Below are 18111 nucleotides of genomic sequence, written 5' to 3'. Positions count from 1 at the left end.
TATAAATTAAAATGATAAAAAGCATTTACTGTTAGCGTTGTATTTCTACGAAGAAGACGTTAACCTTACGAACTAACATCAGTTCATTACTGTTATTTTGGAGGGGCACGTTGACAGTTTCCTGTGTGATGGCGATTAGGCTCCGCCTTGCAAAGCGTGCTCCTCTATCAGGCTTCCGCCAGGTCCTAAAGCCCTCCAGCTCTCTCTTAATAACTGTGAAGCTCAGATGAGACATTAAATACCGTTTACAGTATATTTAATAATAATAACATAATGTTTACAATCCTCACAAAGACAGAAGTATAGGACTGTGCATGTCTTGAGACCAGCTGATTGTCTGCAGCTTCATAAGTTTAAATCCTCTGTCTGAGAATATTGATCATCAGAGCGACTCACGCCTGCAGACAGCTGATCAATCAGTCCAATCAATACTCACTCACACGTATTGATCGGTTTAAAACATCAGCATTCTTCTTCTGTTGTTGTTGTATACGGAACAGATGAATCAGCAACACAAACGCACCACAGCCCATTGCAGAAACTTTCAAAATAAGAGTTTATTCAGATAATTTATTTACAGAGTTAGAAAAGTGTGTGTGACATAATCAGACTTCCTGTGACATCATCATATCATCAGCCTGTTAAATAAAGATGAAAGACTCTAGAAAACATCGTCGGTGGAGGAGTCATCCTCCCGCTGGATCACCTCTTCCTCCTGCTGGATCACCTCCTCCTCCTCCTCCTCCTGGATCACCTCCTCTTGCTGCTGCTTGGCTGTGGAAACAAACAGCAGCAACATGAAGACAAACGTCTTCTCTATTAAACGTGTGAATCTGTTCCTGATTTGTGATAACGGTCTCCCTGCGTCTCCATGGCAACACCCTAACAACACATCCCTGCGTTAGCCGGTTGTCACTGCAACCAAGCTCCTTCTAATTAAGGAGACAAAGACGACGTTCAACAAACATGAGTCACATGTCTCAACAACAAGCACTCCAATTGGCCGCTGAAGCAGGATAGTTGAACTGGCTGGAACTTATAACACATTTCCATGACAGCCAGAGTATATTATTAATAATAACTTCATATAAAAAACAGTGAGACCAGTCAGAGGTGGATGAACTAGAGAGTGAGTGGTGGTGGAGACACAGCGCCCTCTGCTGGTCAGTCTGGATGCTACAACACAAACTCACTGAGACTCTTCTTACCTGTCTGTCTGTAGGAATGTTGGACAGGAAACACCTGGAGAGACACACACACACACAGTTAGTCTTGTGTCTCCTAGGTGAGTGATGTCTCCATCAGTGTGTGTGTGTGTGTGTGTGTGTGTCTCACCAGGGACGTGTCTGTCTGGAGGTCAGAGGTCAATGTACTCTGTGTCAGGTCACCCGTAGCAACCAAGCTCTGATTGGTTGCTTCAAAACTGACTTCTGACACATCTGGAGGAAACAGAGACAGTGATGTCACAGTGATGTCATGTGAGTTTGAAATATTTCAACTCGAGTGATAAATTCATGCGACTATCAGGGCTACAATGTTAGTGTAGCCTAGCACCTGCTACAATGTTAGCGTAGCCTAGCACCTGCTACAGTATTTGTGTACCCTAGCACCCATCAACCAGACTCCATTCAGAAAACAAACATTTTAAAAGCAGTTACTAATATAGTTTTCATATTAATGCAGCCGACCTGCAGCCAGACTAATCTGTCCGGGGGACGAGGTTCCACCCCGCTGGGCTCCTGTAGTCCTGCTGGAGCTCTTGGGATTTGTAGTCTTGTGAGGTTTTGTCGTCTGGTTGTCTCTCACCTCCCCGACACTCATGTCCTCCTCCTGGTCCTCCTGGTCCCTCCCCCAGGAGCCCTGAGGACACAGCAGGTCAGAGGACACTGTCTCACTGTATCTCAGGGAGTTAGGCTCTGGTTCTAGTCTCTGTCTCAGGGAGTCTACCTCTGGTTCTGGTCTCTGTCCTTTGTCCCGTTCTCCCTGCTCCATCTTGTTCAGGAAGCTCAGCAGGAGGTCTCGACCTCTGACATGTCCTTCACTGGGAGGGTCAAAGTCCTGGAGGAGGGACAGAAAAGACCAGTTCAGACCAGAATGTGTCACCCTGAGAGTCAATTCCCTGTCTCTGAGACCAGGAGCAGGTCCAAGTCTATGAACTCCAACAGGTCTTCTGGCAGTTCAGAACTGGATGAGGTTCTTGGTGGCCCTTTGTGTCTCAGTCTCAGACCGTCCTGCTGACCCGGTCCACCATGATAACCTGATACAATCTACTATAAACACGATAATAAACTATAGTACTACTAATATACACAGCTGTCGTACAAAGGGAGTATTACCATGTCCTGAAGCTCCTGAAGAGAACTTGAGAAACTGTAGACAGTGTCCTCCTCTGAGAGACAGACAAACAGGCAGGCAGACAGACAGATAGAGAGACAGACAGAACAACCAACGTAAGTGTCAGAAAACAAAACCTACTTAGAATGATGATGGTGTGATCATAATGATGACGTGATGATGATAATGATGATGATGGTGGTGGTGATGATGATGATGATACCTGTCATGGCAGCCAGCTGGTTGACACTGATGATCAGTTCTCCCTCTGAGATGTGTTTCAGTGCTGCATCAGTCCCAGCTGTCACTGTGGTGCTACTGGTGTTACTACTGGTGTTACTGGAGTCCTCTGAGCAGCTGAGGGGGGACGCTGGTCTGGGGTCAGGACTGGGGTCAGGACCTGGGGGAGGAGGAGCCGGCGAGGAAGCAGGAGGGATGGAGGGGGGAGGAGGAGCTGGCGAGGAAGAAGGAGGGATGGAGGGAGGAGGAGGAACCGGTGAGGAGAGAAGAGGCTCCTCCTCTGCTACTGACATCACCCTGCAGGAGGAAAGACACTGCTGTCTATACGGGTCCTACATTTCCCACAATACACCTGGATAGTGTCTTTTATTGTGTGCACATACAGCGGCTGTGAGCGGGTGTCCGGTTGGTCCTCTGGCCTCTCCTCGTCCAATGGAAGCTCAGCGTCTCCCCAAGGCAGAGGAGGCGGGGCTTGGCGGACAGACGGAAGACTTCCCGCAGAGAGGGCGGCCTCTGGGCTGGAGGTGGGCGGGGCTACAGGCTCTGAGGTCACAATGTGAGACGGACAACGCATCAAAACAGCATCATGGTCAGCTACAGGAAGCACCACTACAAACCCCCAAATATTGATATCATCGCTCTATTGTGCTGACCTGGAGTTGTGATTGGCTGAGGAGACGTGTCGTTCCTCATGCTGCTTGGTTCCGAGAGAGGGGGTGTGGTCAGGGGTGGGGTGTCTCTGCTGGGCGTCGGTACTGGACTGGGAACTGGTGGTACCAGTTTGTCCTGGAACAGAATCAGCAGCAGGATTTAGTTTGTCATCAGAACACACGGACAGATGGACCACCGAAGGTGCTCTACCTCCTGGTGGACTCCCGGTTCTGGTGAGTCCAGTCCTGGTGGCTGCGGTCCTGGTTCCAGTGAGTCCCTCTGACCCAGCATCAGAACCACATGCTCTGTCAGAACCTCATTAACCAGGTGGCGGATCAGAGCTGAGTCCACAGACACATTGGAGTCTACAAACAGCTGCAGACATGAACCTCCTGCTGGACAAGAACAAGACCAGTCAGTCTGGTCTCAGGTCCCTGAAAGGGTCCAGAGTATAGCTATAGAAGTAAATCTGCCCCCCTTCATGAGATTAAATGATTGATAAGATAACATGTAGACTGTCAGACCAATCAGGGCGCAACCAGCATGATGAGCTCTGCTGTGATTGGTACATGCTCACCAGTGTCTGAAGTGGAACTCTGCTTCTCAAACTCTGATTGGCCAGAGGAGTCGCTCTGGGCGGGGTCAGAGGGAGGGGGGCGGTACATCTGTGAGATCATCCTGGACATCAGCTGCTGCTCCACCCTGGACACATCAGACCAGTTCAGTCTAGTTCAGACCAGTTCAGTCTACATCAGAGCAGGTCAGTCTACTTCAGACCACTCAATCTCGATCAGTTACTCCAGATCAGGTCAGTCTAGATCAGTCGAATTCAGACCAGGTCAGTCTAGTTCAGTCTACTTCAGACCAGGTCAGTCTAGATCAATCGAGTTCAGACCAGCTCAGTTTATTATAGACTCACCACTCCACCAGCCGGTTTTCTAGGACGTCTCTCTGCAGGTCTAAGCTAGGGACAGAGGCCTGATCCAGGGCAGGGAGGGCAGAGTCGGCCTGGGGAGGGAAGACCGGACCCTGATAGAGGACTGGAGGAGGAACCGGACCTCCATCCAACTCCACAGCCTCCTCACTAGCAACACTCTGCTCCTCCTCCTGCTGAAGAAGAGGAAGGGAGAAACTGATGAAACAGTTTACGTGAACACTAACAGGAAACAGTTTACCTGAACACTAAAAGGAAACAGTTTACCTGAACACTAAAAGGAAACAGTTTACCTGAACACTAACAGGAAACAGTTTACCTGAACACTAACAGGAAACAGTTTACCTGAACACTAACAGGAAACAGTTTACCTGAACACTAACAGGAAACAGTTTACCTGAACACTAACAGGAAACAGTTTACCTGAACACTAACAGGAAACAGTTTACCTGAACACTAACAGGAACAGTTTACCTGAACACTAACAGGAAACAGTTTACCTGAACACTAACAGGAAACAGTTTACCTGAACACTAACAGGAAACAGTTTACCTGAACACTAACAGGAAACAGTTTACCTGAACACTAACAGGAAACAGTTTACCTGAACACTAACAGGAAACAGTTTACCTGAACACTAACAGGAAACAGTTTACCTGAACACTAACAGGAACAGTTTACCTGAACACTAACAGGAAACAGTTTACCTGAACACTAACAGGAAACAGTTTACCTGAACACTAACAGGAAACAGTTTACCTGAACACTAACAGGAAACAGTTTACGTGAACACTAACAGGAAACAGTTTACGTGAACACTAACAGGAAACAGTTTACCTGAACACTAACAGGAAACAGTTTACCTGAACACTAACAGGAAACAGTTTACCTGAACACTAACAGGAACAGTTTACCTGAACACTAACAGGAAACAGTTTACCTGAACACTAACAGGAAACAGTTTACCTGAACACTACCATGAAACAGTTTACCTGAACACTAACAGGAAACAGTTTACCTGAACACTAACAGGAAACAGTTTACCTGAACACTAACATGAAACAGTTTACCTGAACACTAACAGGAACAGTTTACCTGAACACTAACAGGAAACTGTTTACCTGAACACTAACAGGAAACAGTTTACCTGAACACTAACAGGAAACAGTTTACCTGAACACTACCATGAAACAGTTTACCTGAACACTAACAGGAAACAGTTTACCTGGACACTAACAGGAAACAGTTTACCTGAACACTACCAGGAAACAGTTTACCTGAACACTACCATGAAACAGTTTACCTGGACACTAACAGGAAACAGTTTACCTGAACACTAACATGAAACAGTTTACCTGAACACTAACAGGAAACAGTTTACCTGGACACTAACAGGAAACGGTTACCTGAACACTTACGACTGACAAAGAGAGGATGAACAGCGGAGCATGAAGGTTACCTGGATGGCATCAGCGATAGACAGGAAATCTGTTCCGGGGAAGACGTCCTCCTCCTCTTCTTCACTCTTCCTCTCCATGATGTCAACAGGAGGAGGAGGAGGAGCAGGGTCCAGGTGCTCCGCTTCCTGTCAACACAGAAAACCCTATGAGTGACCTCTGACCTCCTGCTTCCTCTCACACTTGTTTTCAGTAAACAGAAAGACCCACTGATGCAAATAAATAATTAGATGTGGAGTCTGACTGGTAGCTGCAGCCAATGAATGCGCAGGACACGGGTTGAGGCAGCGCCTCACAAAGACTCACCTGTGACTGTAGTCCAGATGTTCCGTCGACCACAGTGACCACATTAGAAGAGGGAGGAGCTGTCGGTGGTGATGTCCCTTCCTCTTGATGCTCAGCCATGCACTTTGAAGAAGACTCCATCCTGGGACGACCTGAGCGGACGGACAACTTTATTTATTTTTGATTGCTAACTTACATTACAAACAACCTCACTACTAAACACCACGACTGTCCCTTTAAGTGGAAAGACAACCTCACTACTAAACATCACTACTCTCCCTTTAAGTGGAAAGACAACCTCACTACTAAACATCACTACTGTCCCTTTAAGTGGAAAAACAACCTCACTACTTAACATCACTACTGTGTTCCTGTCTCATCTGTTCATTCAACAATAACATGCAGATTATTAATTAGGTTACTGACCCAGTGGGATCGCCATGGCAACTGGGTAACTGTCTGCAGGTGTCACTGTGAGGTCAGCGGGACCACCAGAGGGCAGGTAGGAAGAGCAGATGACGTCACGATGTTGAGATCGTCTAGGTGACGTAGTGAGGGGAGGAGCCGAGCATGTCTGAGTCTTACAGGACTTCATCTTCACACCTGACGGAGGCACCACCATGAGACCAGGACACCAGGACACCATGAGACCAGGACACCATGACACCATGAGACCAGGACCACCATGACTTCCATGAAGTTTATTCATCTTTAGAGTTCAATAAAACTTTAATGATAATGATAAACACCTGAAACGCTCTCCACCAGCCGGGGGCGGGGCTTCCTGCCGAGCGGAGAGGCAGGTGAGCTGAAGCGCAGGTACGGACTCTTCTTCAGGGTCCGTCTCAGACCTTCATACGGGGCTCTGCCATACAAACGAGTCAGGTAGGACTCACCTGTGGCTCTGTCAGGCTCCGCCCCCTGCAGCTGGAAGTGGTGACAGACCAGCAGTGAGGCCTCACCTGTATGTTGGCGAACCAATGAAATCACCGGATCGCAGACTCACCTCTGCTCCACTTCCTCTCCCCACAGCAGGCTTACTTCCTGTTACTCTTGGCACCGGCCGTCCACAACCTCGGGGGGCGGAGCCGCCATCAGTCCTCTGCTGGGGGGCGGAGCCTCCATCAGCCCTCTGCCGGGAGCTCCGCATGGCCTCCTCTGACAACGCCTCAGCCTGAAAGGAGGAGGAGAGGAGAATCAGGAGAAGAATAAAAAGGAGGAAGAAGAAGGAGGAAGAGGAGGAGAAGAATAAAAAGGCGGTAGAGGAGGAGGAAGAGGAGAAGCGGATGTGGATATAAACAGAACTAATGTGTAGGTTAACTTCCATAACGTACAGAAGTTAATGAGGTCACATTCTCCTGACGTCACCAGACCACTAGTGGGCGTACGTCCTGGACCTGGTAAAGTGATCCAGCTCACCTGGATGTCTTCGGTCACCACATTGATCCAGGCGTCCACTGTCTTCTGGATCCGCATCTCCTCCGTCCGGTCTCTGCAGAGGACACGGGAACCCATTATAAGCATTTAGTACTTTAGCATTGCAAACAGTGAGCTAGCATTGCTACCTGTTAGCAGCTAGGGCCTCCAGTTGGCAATGCAGAGCCTTTCCGCGTCTGGCTCTCAGTAGAGTCTCCAGGTTCTCTTCCAGAACCTTCTTCTGTCTCTGGACCTGACGGAGTACCAGACCCGCCTCCTCCAACATGGATGGAACCACAGGTTGACTCTGGACCAGTACAGACTTGGACTGCTGGGAAAGGTGGGACTGGGTCTGACGTTGATACTGGATTTGCTGTAAAGGACTTTGATGTGACTGAGAGTGGGTTTCTTGGGACTCTGTGTGTTGGGACTTGGATTGTTGGGATTGGGATCTGGATCGTTGGGACTGGGACTTGGATTGTTGGGACTGGGAGTGGGTCCGTTGGAACCCAGTTTGTTGGGACTGGGAATGTAAGTGGTTTGGTTGGGACTGGATTTGTTGAAAAGGAGCCTGATGGGACTTGTGGGACATTGATTGTAAGAGGGTTGGATTGGAGGAGTTTTCTTGGGACTGGTGGTGGTCTGGACCAGATCTGGTGGTTGGCTATTGGATGACAGAAAGTAATTCAGACATTAAATGAACAAACAACACCAGGATCTACTACTCTACTCTAACATACTCTACTGTACTCTTCTATAGTCCGCTGTACTTTACTCTACTCTACCATAGTCTACTATACTCAGCTGTACTCTACTATAGTCCGCTGTACTCGCATATATTCAGCTGTACTATACACTATATTCTACTCTACTGTACTATACTCTATTTTAATCCGCTGTACTATACTATACTCAGCTGCACACTGCTATACTCAGCTGTACTCTACTATACTTTACTATACTCTGCTGTACTCAACTATACTCCACTGTACTATACACTACTCTACTGTACTCCACTTCTCTGCCAACTCACCGTCAGTAGCATCTTCATCTCAGACTTCAAACGTCCCATCTCCCTCAGTGTCTCGTTGGCTCTCCTCGCTGCTTCCTGACTGCGATTGGCCAAAGACCTCAGGTGACTTCCAACAGGTGGCTGGGTTGCCATGGAAATGATGGGAGAATCTCTGGAATACCTGTCATCTCTTAATAGAAAAAAAAAAAATCAACAGAGAATAGCAGAGTTAACAGTAGAGTAAGAGCTGATGGAGATGTTCTCACTTCTCAATCAAGTCCTGGACTCAGCAACTATCAGTGGAGTGGTAATGTTAGCCAACTAACTAACCAGAGACCGAGCTAACTAGCTACCTAGCTTACCAGATAGCTAACCAGATACCAGGCTAACTAGCTACCTAGCTTACCAGATACCGAGTTAACTACCTACCTAGCAAAACCGATACAGTGCTAACTAGCTAACCAGATACCGAGCTAACTAGCTAACCAGATATCAAGCTAATAGCTACCGAGCTAACCATATACTGTGCTAACTAGCTAACCAGATACTAAGCTAACTAGCTACCCAGATACCGAGAGAGAGAGACATTGGGGAGGGAGAGAGAGAGTGGGAAAGATGGGGAGCAGGGGGAGGTGAAGTGGGGAATGCTGGGAGAAAGACTGAGATCGTTGTCTACAGAAGGAATCAATGGTATGAGACGAGGAGGAGGGAGGAGGAACACACCTGACCTCTGACCTCCTCACCTCACCTCCCTCATAATCAAATAAACTGTATTGATAATCAGATTATCAATAAACAAAGTCAATGAACATTTACATGTCATCACATTTTCTATCTCTTTGTTTCCTCGGCACTCGATGCTTTCAACCAGGAGGCTGGTAACCATGGCAACTGCAGCCTCGCTGCATGGCAACGGAGGACTAGGTAGCAGACTGCAGTCATGGACAGGCAGAGAGAAAAAGGGACAAAGAGAGAGAGAGAGAGAGAGAGAGAGAGAGAGAGAGAGAGAGAGAGAGAGAGAGAGAGAGAGAGAGAGAGAGAGAGAGAGAGAGAGAGAGAGCAATGACTGTGTGTGTGTGTGTGTCTATGTATGTAAATGTGTGTGTGCGTTTAACAGTGATGGTAAAGGTGACCTTGGTTCAGTGTGTATGCTAATGATACAGAGAGAGAGAGAGAGAGAGAGAGAGAGAGAGAGAGAGAGAGAGAGAGAGAGAGAGAGACAGATGCACACAGAGAGAACCTCAATATGCTGCCATCGCATATATATATATATATATATATATATAGTCAACATTGGTCAAGATAGGGCTGTATTTATATATGTGTATATACACACATATATAAATACATAAATACATACAGCCCTATCTTGACCAATGTTGACCATCGCTAAAAATGCTTCTGAGGGGATATTTGGCTGGATGTCATGGTGGAAATTACCTAGGGTGCATTTTACTGCAAACCATCACTTTAAAGTTTTGTTTACACTGCGATCACTGACACTTACACTTCCTGTCGATGTTTCACAATAAAAGCCTCCTTCACCGACGGCAGCTCAACATCACTAGAAAAAAAACAAGCAGATGGAATTAATCAGGATGGATATGGATGATGTCATACTAGTGACATCAACACCAGAGTGACATTAACAGATATAACGCAGGAAACAGAATACAAATTCAACACACATTTGCCGAGAATTCAACATGTTTAAGAGCGAGAGATATTTCAAAATAAAAGGTCAGCAGCCCCACATGCTCAGTCAGACAGAAAGAAAAGTCACGTCAGTGAAAAGGTTCATACCAATGAGTTTATTACAAGTGACTCAGCTCCAAGGCACATTACAAGATCACATGTTTCACCTCTCGGTCACCACGGCAACAGAAGATACCAATCATGAAATCAGAGGGCGGGGTTTATCGCGGCTACGCCACGGATCAAATCTCACAATCAGGAAGGTTGACAGATTTATTGCTGTAAGAAAATTAAAACTCTTAAATGAAAATAGTAAAAAGTAAAATAAATAAATATAAATAAAAAATAATTTACATTGAAAAAGTTTTTAGAATCTTTTAAAAGAAAAACAAACAAAAAAAACAGACTTGTATAAAAAACAAGAACAGATTTCCAAACACATGACGGTGTGATGGTGAAGTCTATGAACCTGTCTCTGAACCCGCCTGTCTGCTCACACACCACATCACACCTCCATCTCCATGACAACAACACAAACACTCAGACGCTCGTTTCAGAAACATCCACATGTAGAATATTTATACGTGTCACTTCCTGTCACGAGTCCTCTGCTGTCCGTCAGTGAAGCAGATTTTTATCTTAAATAAAGTGTTTTTTTTTTTTTACAGATCAATAATTATTGATTATATGCTGATTGGTTTAGTCTGTAAAATATCAGAAACTTCTCATTGTTATATTCAGCTGTTTCACCTGGTTAGTAAGCCAAGCTGCTTCCTGTCCCTGACCACTTCCTGTCCCTGACCACTTCCTGTCCCTGAGCAGACATCCTGGAAGCAGTAGCCTCTAGTAGATTTTGATGGTTGAGACTGAAATCCCTGGGGGATTTAAGTAGTCCTGGTCCAGCAGAAAAAACCTGGATCCTGTCAAGGAGGACCAGCCCATATCAGAGGTCCAGGTCCAGCTCACAACCGTCAGGTCTAGTAGGGGGACTCGGTTCACCGGTCATAGAATTCATTCCAAAGTAGACTGTGACAGACTGGTTTCCTAGTCCACCTGGGTCCGGCTCGGACCCCCCTGGGACCGGCTTGGCCCCCCTGGGACCGACTCAGACCCCCTGAACAGGACCAGGTGCTGGATCTCCTACATCATGAACAACTGAAGATCTCTAAAAGGAGACTTTTGTTTTCCCTCACGTTTTATTTTGAATATTCAGCAGACTTCCTGTTTAGTGATGGTTCTAATATCACCGTGGTAACATTATTATGGGATGTTTCAATCTGTCTGACAGATGTGAACATAATAATAAGTAAGAGTATTTTATTAAGCATCAACAGTTTCAGATATTGATCATCTCCACTGACAGACAGTCTGAGGTTCCTCCCCCCCCTCAGGTGTCCCGCTCCTTCTTCACCTTCACGTCCCCCGCCAGGATGGTGGCTATCTCCCCCTGCATGAAGGCCCAGGGCACGTTGGAGCCCACCAGGGGGCACTTTTCCCCGCTGGGGCAGTAGACCTCCCCTGACTCCCCCTGGGCCTTGATGCTGTCCCGGGAGCAGGGGAAGCAGAACTTGTGGTTGGGGACGGACGGGCACTGGACGAAGTGTGTGTCCTCGAGCCGCTCGTGACAGATGGTGCAGCACAGCGGCGCGCTACTGGCCGCGGGGGAGTCGGGCACGCTCTGTGCATGCGCCTGGTCTGTGCCGCCCGCGGGCTGCTGTGACGTCGCCGACATGCCCAGGTCCCCGTTGCGGGACGAGAGGCGCCTCTGGCCGGACGCGGAGGCCGGGGACACCGGGCTGCTGCTGGCGTGTCTGGAGGACGTGGTGGAGTGGACCGAGTCCCGGTCCTTGTTGGGGGAGTGCGCGCTACTGAGCGTGTCCGCGACCGACATGAGCGCGGCCATCGGGGACTGTCCGTTACGCAGAGGGGGGGCGGACTCTGGGGGGGTGGCGCGCCCGGAGGAGGAAGAGGCCCCGGGGAGTCCCGGACCCAGAGGGGGCCCGGAGAATGAGCCCGCGGCCATGGACAGCTTCAGGGCTTCGGTCTGGCTGCTGATCCACCTCTGCTGCTCCTCCACCAGCTTCAGACCCCCCTCCACCGAGTCCGGCTCCGGGGAGGCCTTCCTCTTCCTCAGGCCGGCCCTGGACCCGGAGCCAGAAGCCAGGGCTCGGACCGGGCCCAGCAGCGCGGTTGGGAGGACCGGGAAGCTGCCGTCGGTGTGTGGCTGCGGCAGCATGTCCCCCCCCACGGACTCCTTGAAGACCCGCAGGGACTCCGGGAGCAGGTCCCCCAGCAGACGCCAGTCCCCGGAGCCGTGCTTCTTCTCGTACTCCAGGTACTTGAACCCGGACGAGAGGCCCCGGCCGTAGTCCTTCATGCAGTCCTGGTACATCTGCTTGGCGACCCCCGAGGCGCTGGAGAACACGGTTCCGGACCCGCTCGGGTACTCGATGAAGATCTTCAGCTCGTACTCCAGTCCGGGTTTGGACACGGCGTCGAAGGCGAACACCCGTCCGACAAGGTTGTGGTCCTTCTTGAAGCGGACGTCGAAGGGGGTGCAGCCGGACAGGACCCCAAGCGAGTCCCGCACCGTCTTGGGCCGGCTGGCCCAGTCCTCCTGCCGGTTCCGGAGGCTGTCGCTCAGCTCGGCCAGAGCATCCCCGTTCCGCTGCTTGTCCTTCAGGTCCCGCTCCTGGTCCGTGCTGGACACCGAGGCGGGCCGCTTTCCTCCCGGGTCCGCCAGCCCCCCCATGGGGGTCTGCGCGGCTCTGCCGGTCTGGCCGAGCGGGGCGGGTCCGTTGAGAAGCGTCTGAGGCAGCAGGTTTGGCGGGACGTTCATCTGTCCCGGTGCCGACACCGGGCCCCCGTGGGTCCGGACTCTCGAGTTCGGGCTCTGCCGGTTCAGCTCCGGCGGTCCGTCGTCCGGTTTGAACCCGTTGGGGGTCCTACTGCTGTGGCCGCCGTACTCAAACCGAGCGCGGGTGTCTGCACCGAGCGAGTACCGCTCCGAGCCGGTCTGCGGAGCCTTCCCCAGTCCGTCGGGGTGCTGGTGGTTCAGCTGGCCCCCCGGGTCCTTCCCGACACCCGAGCCCGCCTGGATCTTCGCCGCGGCGGGCTGCTGCTGCTGCTGGGGGGGCGGCGGTCCTCCGGCGGGGGACCGGCCCTCCTGGAAGCCGTGAGCCCGCTTCAGGTGTCGGGCGGTCTCGATCACGAACTCGATCCGGTCCGCGCCCTCGTAGTTGACGCAGCCCCGGCAGACCGGCTCGCTGGAGTCCCAGATCATGGCCCAGGGCATGCGAGGCAGGTCGCACAGGTAGCAGGACTGCCTGCGGGGCGAGGAGACCTGCGGGGAGGACATGTTCCCTCGGCCCGTCTCCCTCCCGGTCTGACCACGGGGCGACAGACAGGGCGACAGACAGGAGGACAGACGGACTGCAGCGGCTCCTCGTCTAAGGTTTATTGTTCTTCCTGCTGCTGGAGCTGCATGGTGCTGCAGAGAGGAGGGGCGGGGGGGTGACGAGGAGGAGGGTCTGCGCTTTCCCCCTGCATGCCTCACCCCGAGAAGCTGAGGAATGTTGCCCCCCCTCCCCCTTCTCCCCCATTCCAAATGGTAGAGTAAGTGACGTCATCACGCCCTCTCCTCTGAGACTGAAACATCGCTACTTGTTGCCCTCCCCCTCCTCCTCTCTTCCTCCTGCTCCCCCCCCCCCCTCCTCTCAGCTGATTGGAGCCACATTGATTATTATATTGATCAGACTCACCTCCTGACCTCTGATCTTCAGTGATGAAAACAGATCAATATTCTATTACCTGATTTCATTGTTATGAAGCTGCTGAAACAAGTGAAATCATTAATATTATTATTATTATTATTATTATTATTATTAATAATAATAATAATAAAGTAGCCATGTGATGCGTCACATCATCATTAACAAGCTTCTACTTATTACTTCTGTTTATTTCCCTTTGTGCTGCCTAGTAACACATCTGTTGCCCCCCCCCCCCCCCCAGGTAAAAGAGGGTCGACAGCTGAACACCAACATGGAGACGTTGGCAGTCCACACCCGTCGCCATGCTGATGCATTCTGGGAAAAATACTCAAATCAAAGATATCAACATGAAAACCTGCAGTGACACAGATTACTGTGGTATGCCTGGATGGGTTGCCTTGGAAACACGCCTGGCAACGGTGCTGCCAGGAGGGGGGGTGAGGAAGTCGAGGGGGGGGGGGAGGGGGGGGGGTTGATCACATGAAGAGCTGCAGCCTTCTTCCTCCCTGACTCTCTCTCTGAATGATTATGCTAATCAAGTGAACACACACACACACACACACACACACACACACACACACACACACACACACACACACACACACACACACACACACACACACACAGTGATTCAGAGGATCCTCGTAACCATGGAGACCCTCGTGTTCACCAACAACACCCCCCTCACCTGGTTTGCTCTGGCCGTTGGTCACGCCAGGGTGTTGCCATAGCAACTGGGTGAGCCTCGGTAACGGCAGCAGCAGCTCTGGTTGGCTGCTGGTTGCCGAGGACACCAGCTGGCGGAGAGAAGCAGACAGACAGTAAAGACTTACGTTCAGTGTCTCCACGGCAACAAGCACTCGGTGTCAGAGGTCACATTAAATCAACAGTTAACATAATGTACGTAGGCCCCGCCTCCAGAGGTCAGATGCTGGCAGACCAGGAAGTAAAATTTGATTGGTTTAGAAGTAACTCCCTCCGCCGGGACCTCCACCTCTAGAACCTGGTAAGACTCCAGAAAGATCCAGCAGGACCACTGAAACCTCCTAAGGACCCCTACGACCTTGAATATATATTAACTGAGACTTCACAATAAAAGCCTTGAATAAATATCAGCCAAGACTTCACAATAAAAGCCTTAAATAAATATTAGCAGACTTCACAATAAAAGCCTTGAATATATATCAGCTGAGACTTCACAATAAAAGCCTTCAATAAATATCAGCTGAGACTTCACAATAAAAGCCTTCAATAAATATCAGCTGACACATTATTGAAAAGCAGCAGCACATTTAAGACAAATTATAAAACGTTAAGTCATTGTTTACCTGCCGGGTCCAGGTGAGTGACATGCAGATGGCGTGTCTGACCTGAAGATGTGAGGTCAGAGGTCACAGGGGTGTGGTCTAGCACGACCCTGAGGGCTGACTCCAGCAGCTGGCCCTGATTGGAGGAGAGGAGAGCCAATGAGCCGTCAGCCAATCAGAGTGAGGCAGTGGTCCAGCAGTTGAGTGTTTACCTGCAGCTGCAGCTGTTGGCTGTGCAGCGTCTCCAGGTGATGCAGCGTCTGCTGGCTCAGACCCCGCCCCCTGTCAACACAGCACACAGTGATGTCACAGCGAGGTCAGAGGGACGTGAAGGTCCTTTTGTGTGAATTAATTGATCATCTATAACAATGATCAGGTCTACCTGTCAGCCTGCAGCAGCTGCTGGACTCCTTCAGTTACCTGGGTCACGAGGGTCTCCAGGTCTTCCTGGACCTACAAACACACACACACACACACGTTAACATGTGACTCCGTTTTCCTCCAGTAACTGATCAGTAATCAGATCCACCTTGCCGAGAGGATCAGCTGCCACGTTGGTACCGTCTCCATTGCAACCTGACGACAACCCCACCTCCGTCTGGAGCCCAGCTGCCACACCCCCTGCACCCTGGGAGCTGGTCCTCAGACTAGGAGCATCCCGGGAAGTGGTCTGGAGTGGCCCCGGTCCCAGCAGCTGCACTTGAACCTCCCTCCTCTGGGGGACGCTGTGAGACCTGATGACATTAAAGGAACATGAACTTTTCCTAGTAAAATACACTATCCTGTTGTCATAGAGACCGTTGTTAAGTTGCTTCCTCACCGTTGTTTCAGTGCTGCGAGAACGAGTCCTCGACTCCCCGCAGCAAACCGGGACGTCAAGAGGCGACCTGGGGGATGATGTCAGCACAGTGATGATGTCAGCACAGCGATGATGTCAGCACAGCAATGATGATGCTTTGATTTTCATTTGACATTGATAAAGACACGAACACGCTGAACAGAAACCTCCGTCTGTGATGCTGTTGGTCTCCATGGCAACACACAACATCTTACTGTCTACAGTGAGCTGCAGTGACCTCTAGTGACATCTAGGAGATAGATTGATTGATCGATTGATGAAGCTAGCTCTCTCACCAGGCTGCTGACTGTTGGTCCCAGCAGAGGACTTCCTGTCTGGACTGGACTTCCTGTCTGGTCTGGACTTTGCTGGAGGCTGCTGGAAGGAAGCAGGGAGGCAGGTTTTATTTTACATTTACATACCTGTATTCAAGCAACCGAGGAAATCAAGGACTTTTGTAGCTTCTAACTGGAACTCTGTGGTCTGAAGTTAAGTTTCTCTGTTAGTACATTCAGAAAACGTCTCTTTATGTATTTATTATTTACCGTTTCGTGTTCTTTCAGCTGAAATGGACTCGTGTTAAGTTACCGCTCATGGAAACCTGACACCTTTGATTAATAATAATAATAATAATAATAATAATAATAATAGGCTAATAACAAAACGAATAACTATCAGAAGAAGAAACTGTTGTGATGTCTTCCTCTTTAATATGTACCTGTTTTATTTGAGGTTCATTACAGCTCATTGCACTAAGCAGGTGTCGGTCTCATTAGTTTGTGCCGGGTGCCATGTTAAACAAAATGTTTAAATATTGAAATGTTAACAAGAAATGCTTTGATATCCATATTGTGTGAATAGTTACAATGGTCAAGCAATGTGAAATATTGGATAACTGAAAAATAAATTAAATATTAAATGTATTGTTGGACAGCTCTCATACAGAAGAAGAAGAAGGACAAGAAGGACTCACTCTGTTCTCTTTGGTCAGGCCGGGTTTCTTCTCTCTGTCTGTCTCTCACACACACACACACACACACACACACACACACACACACACACTTCTGTAAAACAATCTGAGATCAAATGTTTCTATTCTATGAAACATCACAACCCAGCACCCAGGACCTGCTACTTTGTCATATTGTATTTATTGATGACGTTTTATATATATAAACATATATTTACACACACACACACACACTATATATATATATATATATATATATATATATATATATATATATATATATATAAAACGTCATCATTATTCATTGGATTGATCTCTCACCGGATTGATGGAATCTTGGACTGGCATCGTCCGGCTTCCAAGTCCCGGAGCTCCGCTGCCGGTGCTCGGCCAGGGGGGACTGGACGAGAGGGTCCTGCAGTCTCTGGACGGTTATCTGGACGGATCCGTGACCTGGTCCGGTTCCTGATTCATCATGTTTCTGATCCGAGAGAAGAACTCGAGTAGACCGGATCAATACACCGCCGGTACCGGGGCTGCAGGACGACTGATCCGGGCTGGAGGACTGATCCGGACCGGAGTCCGGTTGGGTCAGCATCTCTGTTGTTAGCCCGTTAGCATAGCTGTTAGCCTCCGCGAGCCACTTTTTCAAACTTCCCGCTCCGGCTTCATCCGGGAACCTTCAACCTCGGAGCTGAACGGTTAGACGCGGAAACACACCGACGGCGCGGCGGGGAAAAGTGGCGGTTATGACTCAAGAATGTCACGTCATAAAAAGAAAGAGAGAAAAGTGAGAAAGTCAACAACGTAGAAACGACAAACAGCAACTGTTGCTGACTGCGAAACGCCAAACTTCCGGCTTCCGCTTCAGAGCAGTGATTTCACCGACAGACACACCGAGGTCTCACTCCGCCCCGAAACATGGACCCCGGAAACAACAAGGTCGTTCACGTCATCAAACCACTGAAAACAGTGCGAACAAAAACACACCTGCAGATGATGATGACGTAATCCTCCAATGAAGCTCGTGAAATATGTTTAAAAATATCCAGTAAAAAGAAAAAAAATACACATATATACGTATATATCTATATACCGGTATATCTCTCTATATATAATACATCCGGTGCAGCAGGTGGCGCCAAACACTGTTAAAGATTTGCAGACGTTTTGCTGTTTTTTGTTGGTATATATTATTA

At 49.2% G+C, this 18111-nt stretch overlaps 2 protein-coding genes across 6 annotated transcripts; both read right to left on the bottom strand.

Moving 5' to 3' along the window:
• Positions 1-539: 539 nt before the first annotated feature.
• On the bottom strand, positions 540-17782 carry kiaa0586 (KIAA0586 ortholog). Of its 5 annotated transcripts, XM_084013024.1 has the most exons (31): positions 17234-17782; positions 16916-16953; positions 16239-16320; positions 15925-15991; positions 15634-15838; positions 15487-15557; positions 15317-15386; positions 15126-15240; positions 14486-14594; positions 9837-9893; positions 8351-8519; positions 7467-7981; positions 7321-7393; positions 7022-7075; positions 6908-6991; positions 6651-6828; positions 6328-6504; positions 5923-6053; positions 5619-5744; positions 4145-4335; positions 3803-3927; positions 3436-3620; positions 3228-3360; positions 2958-3117; positions 2558-2871; positions 2337-2389; positions 1948-2058; positions 1689-1860; positions 1336-1439; positions 1209-1242; positions 540-774 (listed from the first exon to the last, which is right to left on the bottom strand). In XM_084013024.1, the coding sequence occupies exons 1-31, from the start codon at positions 17508-17510 to the stop codon at positions 662-664; spliced, it is 4293 nt and encodes a 1430-aa protein (XP_083869150.1). In that variant the 5' UTR covers positions 17511-17782; the 3' UTR covers positions 540-661. The 5 variants fall into 5 exon arrangements, with proteins under 5 accessions (XP_083869150.1, XP_083869146.1, XP_083869147.1 ...); XM_084013020.1 differs by having other exon boundaries at positions 6908-7075; XM_084013021.1 differs by having other exon boundaries at positions 3436-3617; positions 6908-7075.
• irf2bpl (interferon regulatory factor 2 binding protein-like) lies at positions 10095-13669 on the bottom strand. The gene has a single exon (XM_084013043.1). The coding sequence runs from the start codon at positions 13380-13382 to the stop codon at positions 11412-11414; it is 1971 nt and encodes a 656-aa protein (XP_083869169.1). The 5' UTR covers positions 13383-13669; the 3' UTR covers positions 10095-11411.
• Positions 17783-18111: the final 329 nt, after the last annotated feature.

The sequence above is a fragment of the Eutrigla gurnardus genome (genome assembly GCF_963514095.1).
Source record: "Eutrigla gurnardus genome assembly, chromosome: 7".
Taxonomy (NCBI): domain Eukaryota; kingdom Metazoa; phylum Chordata; class Actinopteri; order Perciformes; family Triglidae; genus Eutrigla; species Eutrigla gurnardus.
The sequence above is the reverse complement of the archived record's forward strand: the minus strand, read 5'-3'. Positions and strand labels throughout refer to the sequence as shown.

Excerpts from the sequence above, each read along its gene's own strand:
- irf2bpl (XM_084013043.1), bottom strand. The coding sequence starts at position 13,382 with ATGTCCTCCCCGCAGGTCTCCTCGCCCCGCAGGCAGTCCTGCTACCTG.
- kiaa0586 (XM_084013020.1), bottom strand. The coding sequence starts at position 17,510 with ATGCTGACCCAACCGGACTCCGGTCCGGATCAGTCCTCCAGCCCGGAT. Across the intron at positions 9,894-14,485 it reads CAACGGCCAGAGCAAACCAG|TGATGTTGAGCTGCCGTCGG; the intron begins GTGAGGGGGGTG and ends TTTTTTTTCTAG. Across the intron at positions 6,505-6,650 it reads GCTGGTGGAGAGCGTTTCAG|GTGTGAAGATGAAGTCCTGT; the intron begins GTGTTTATCATT and ends TGCCTCCGTCAG.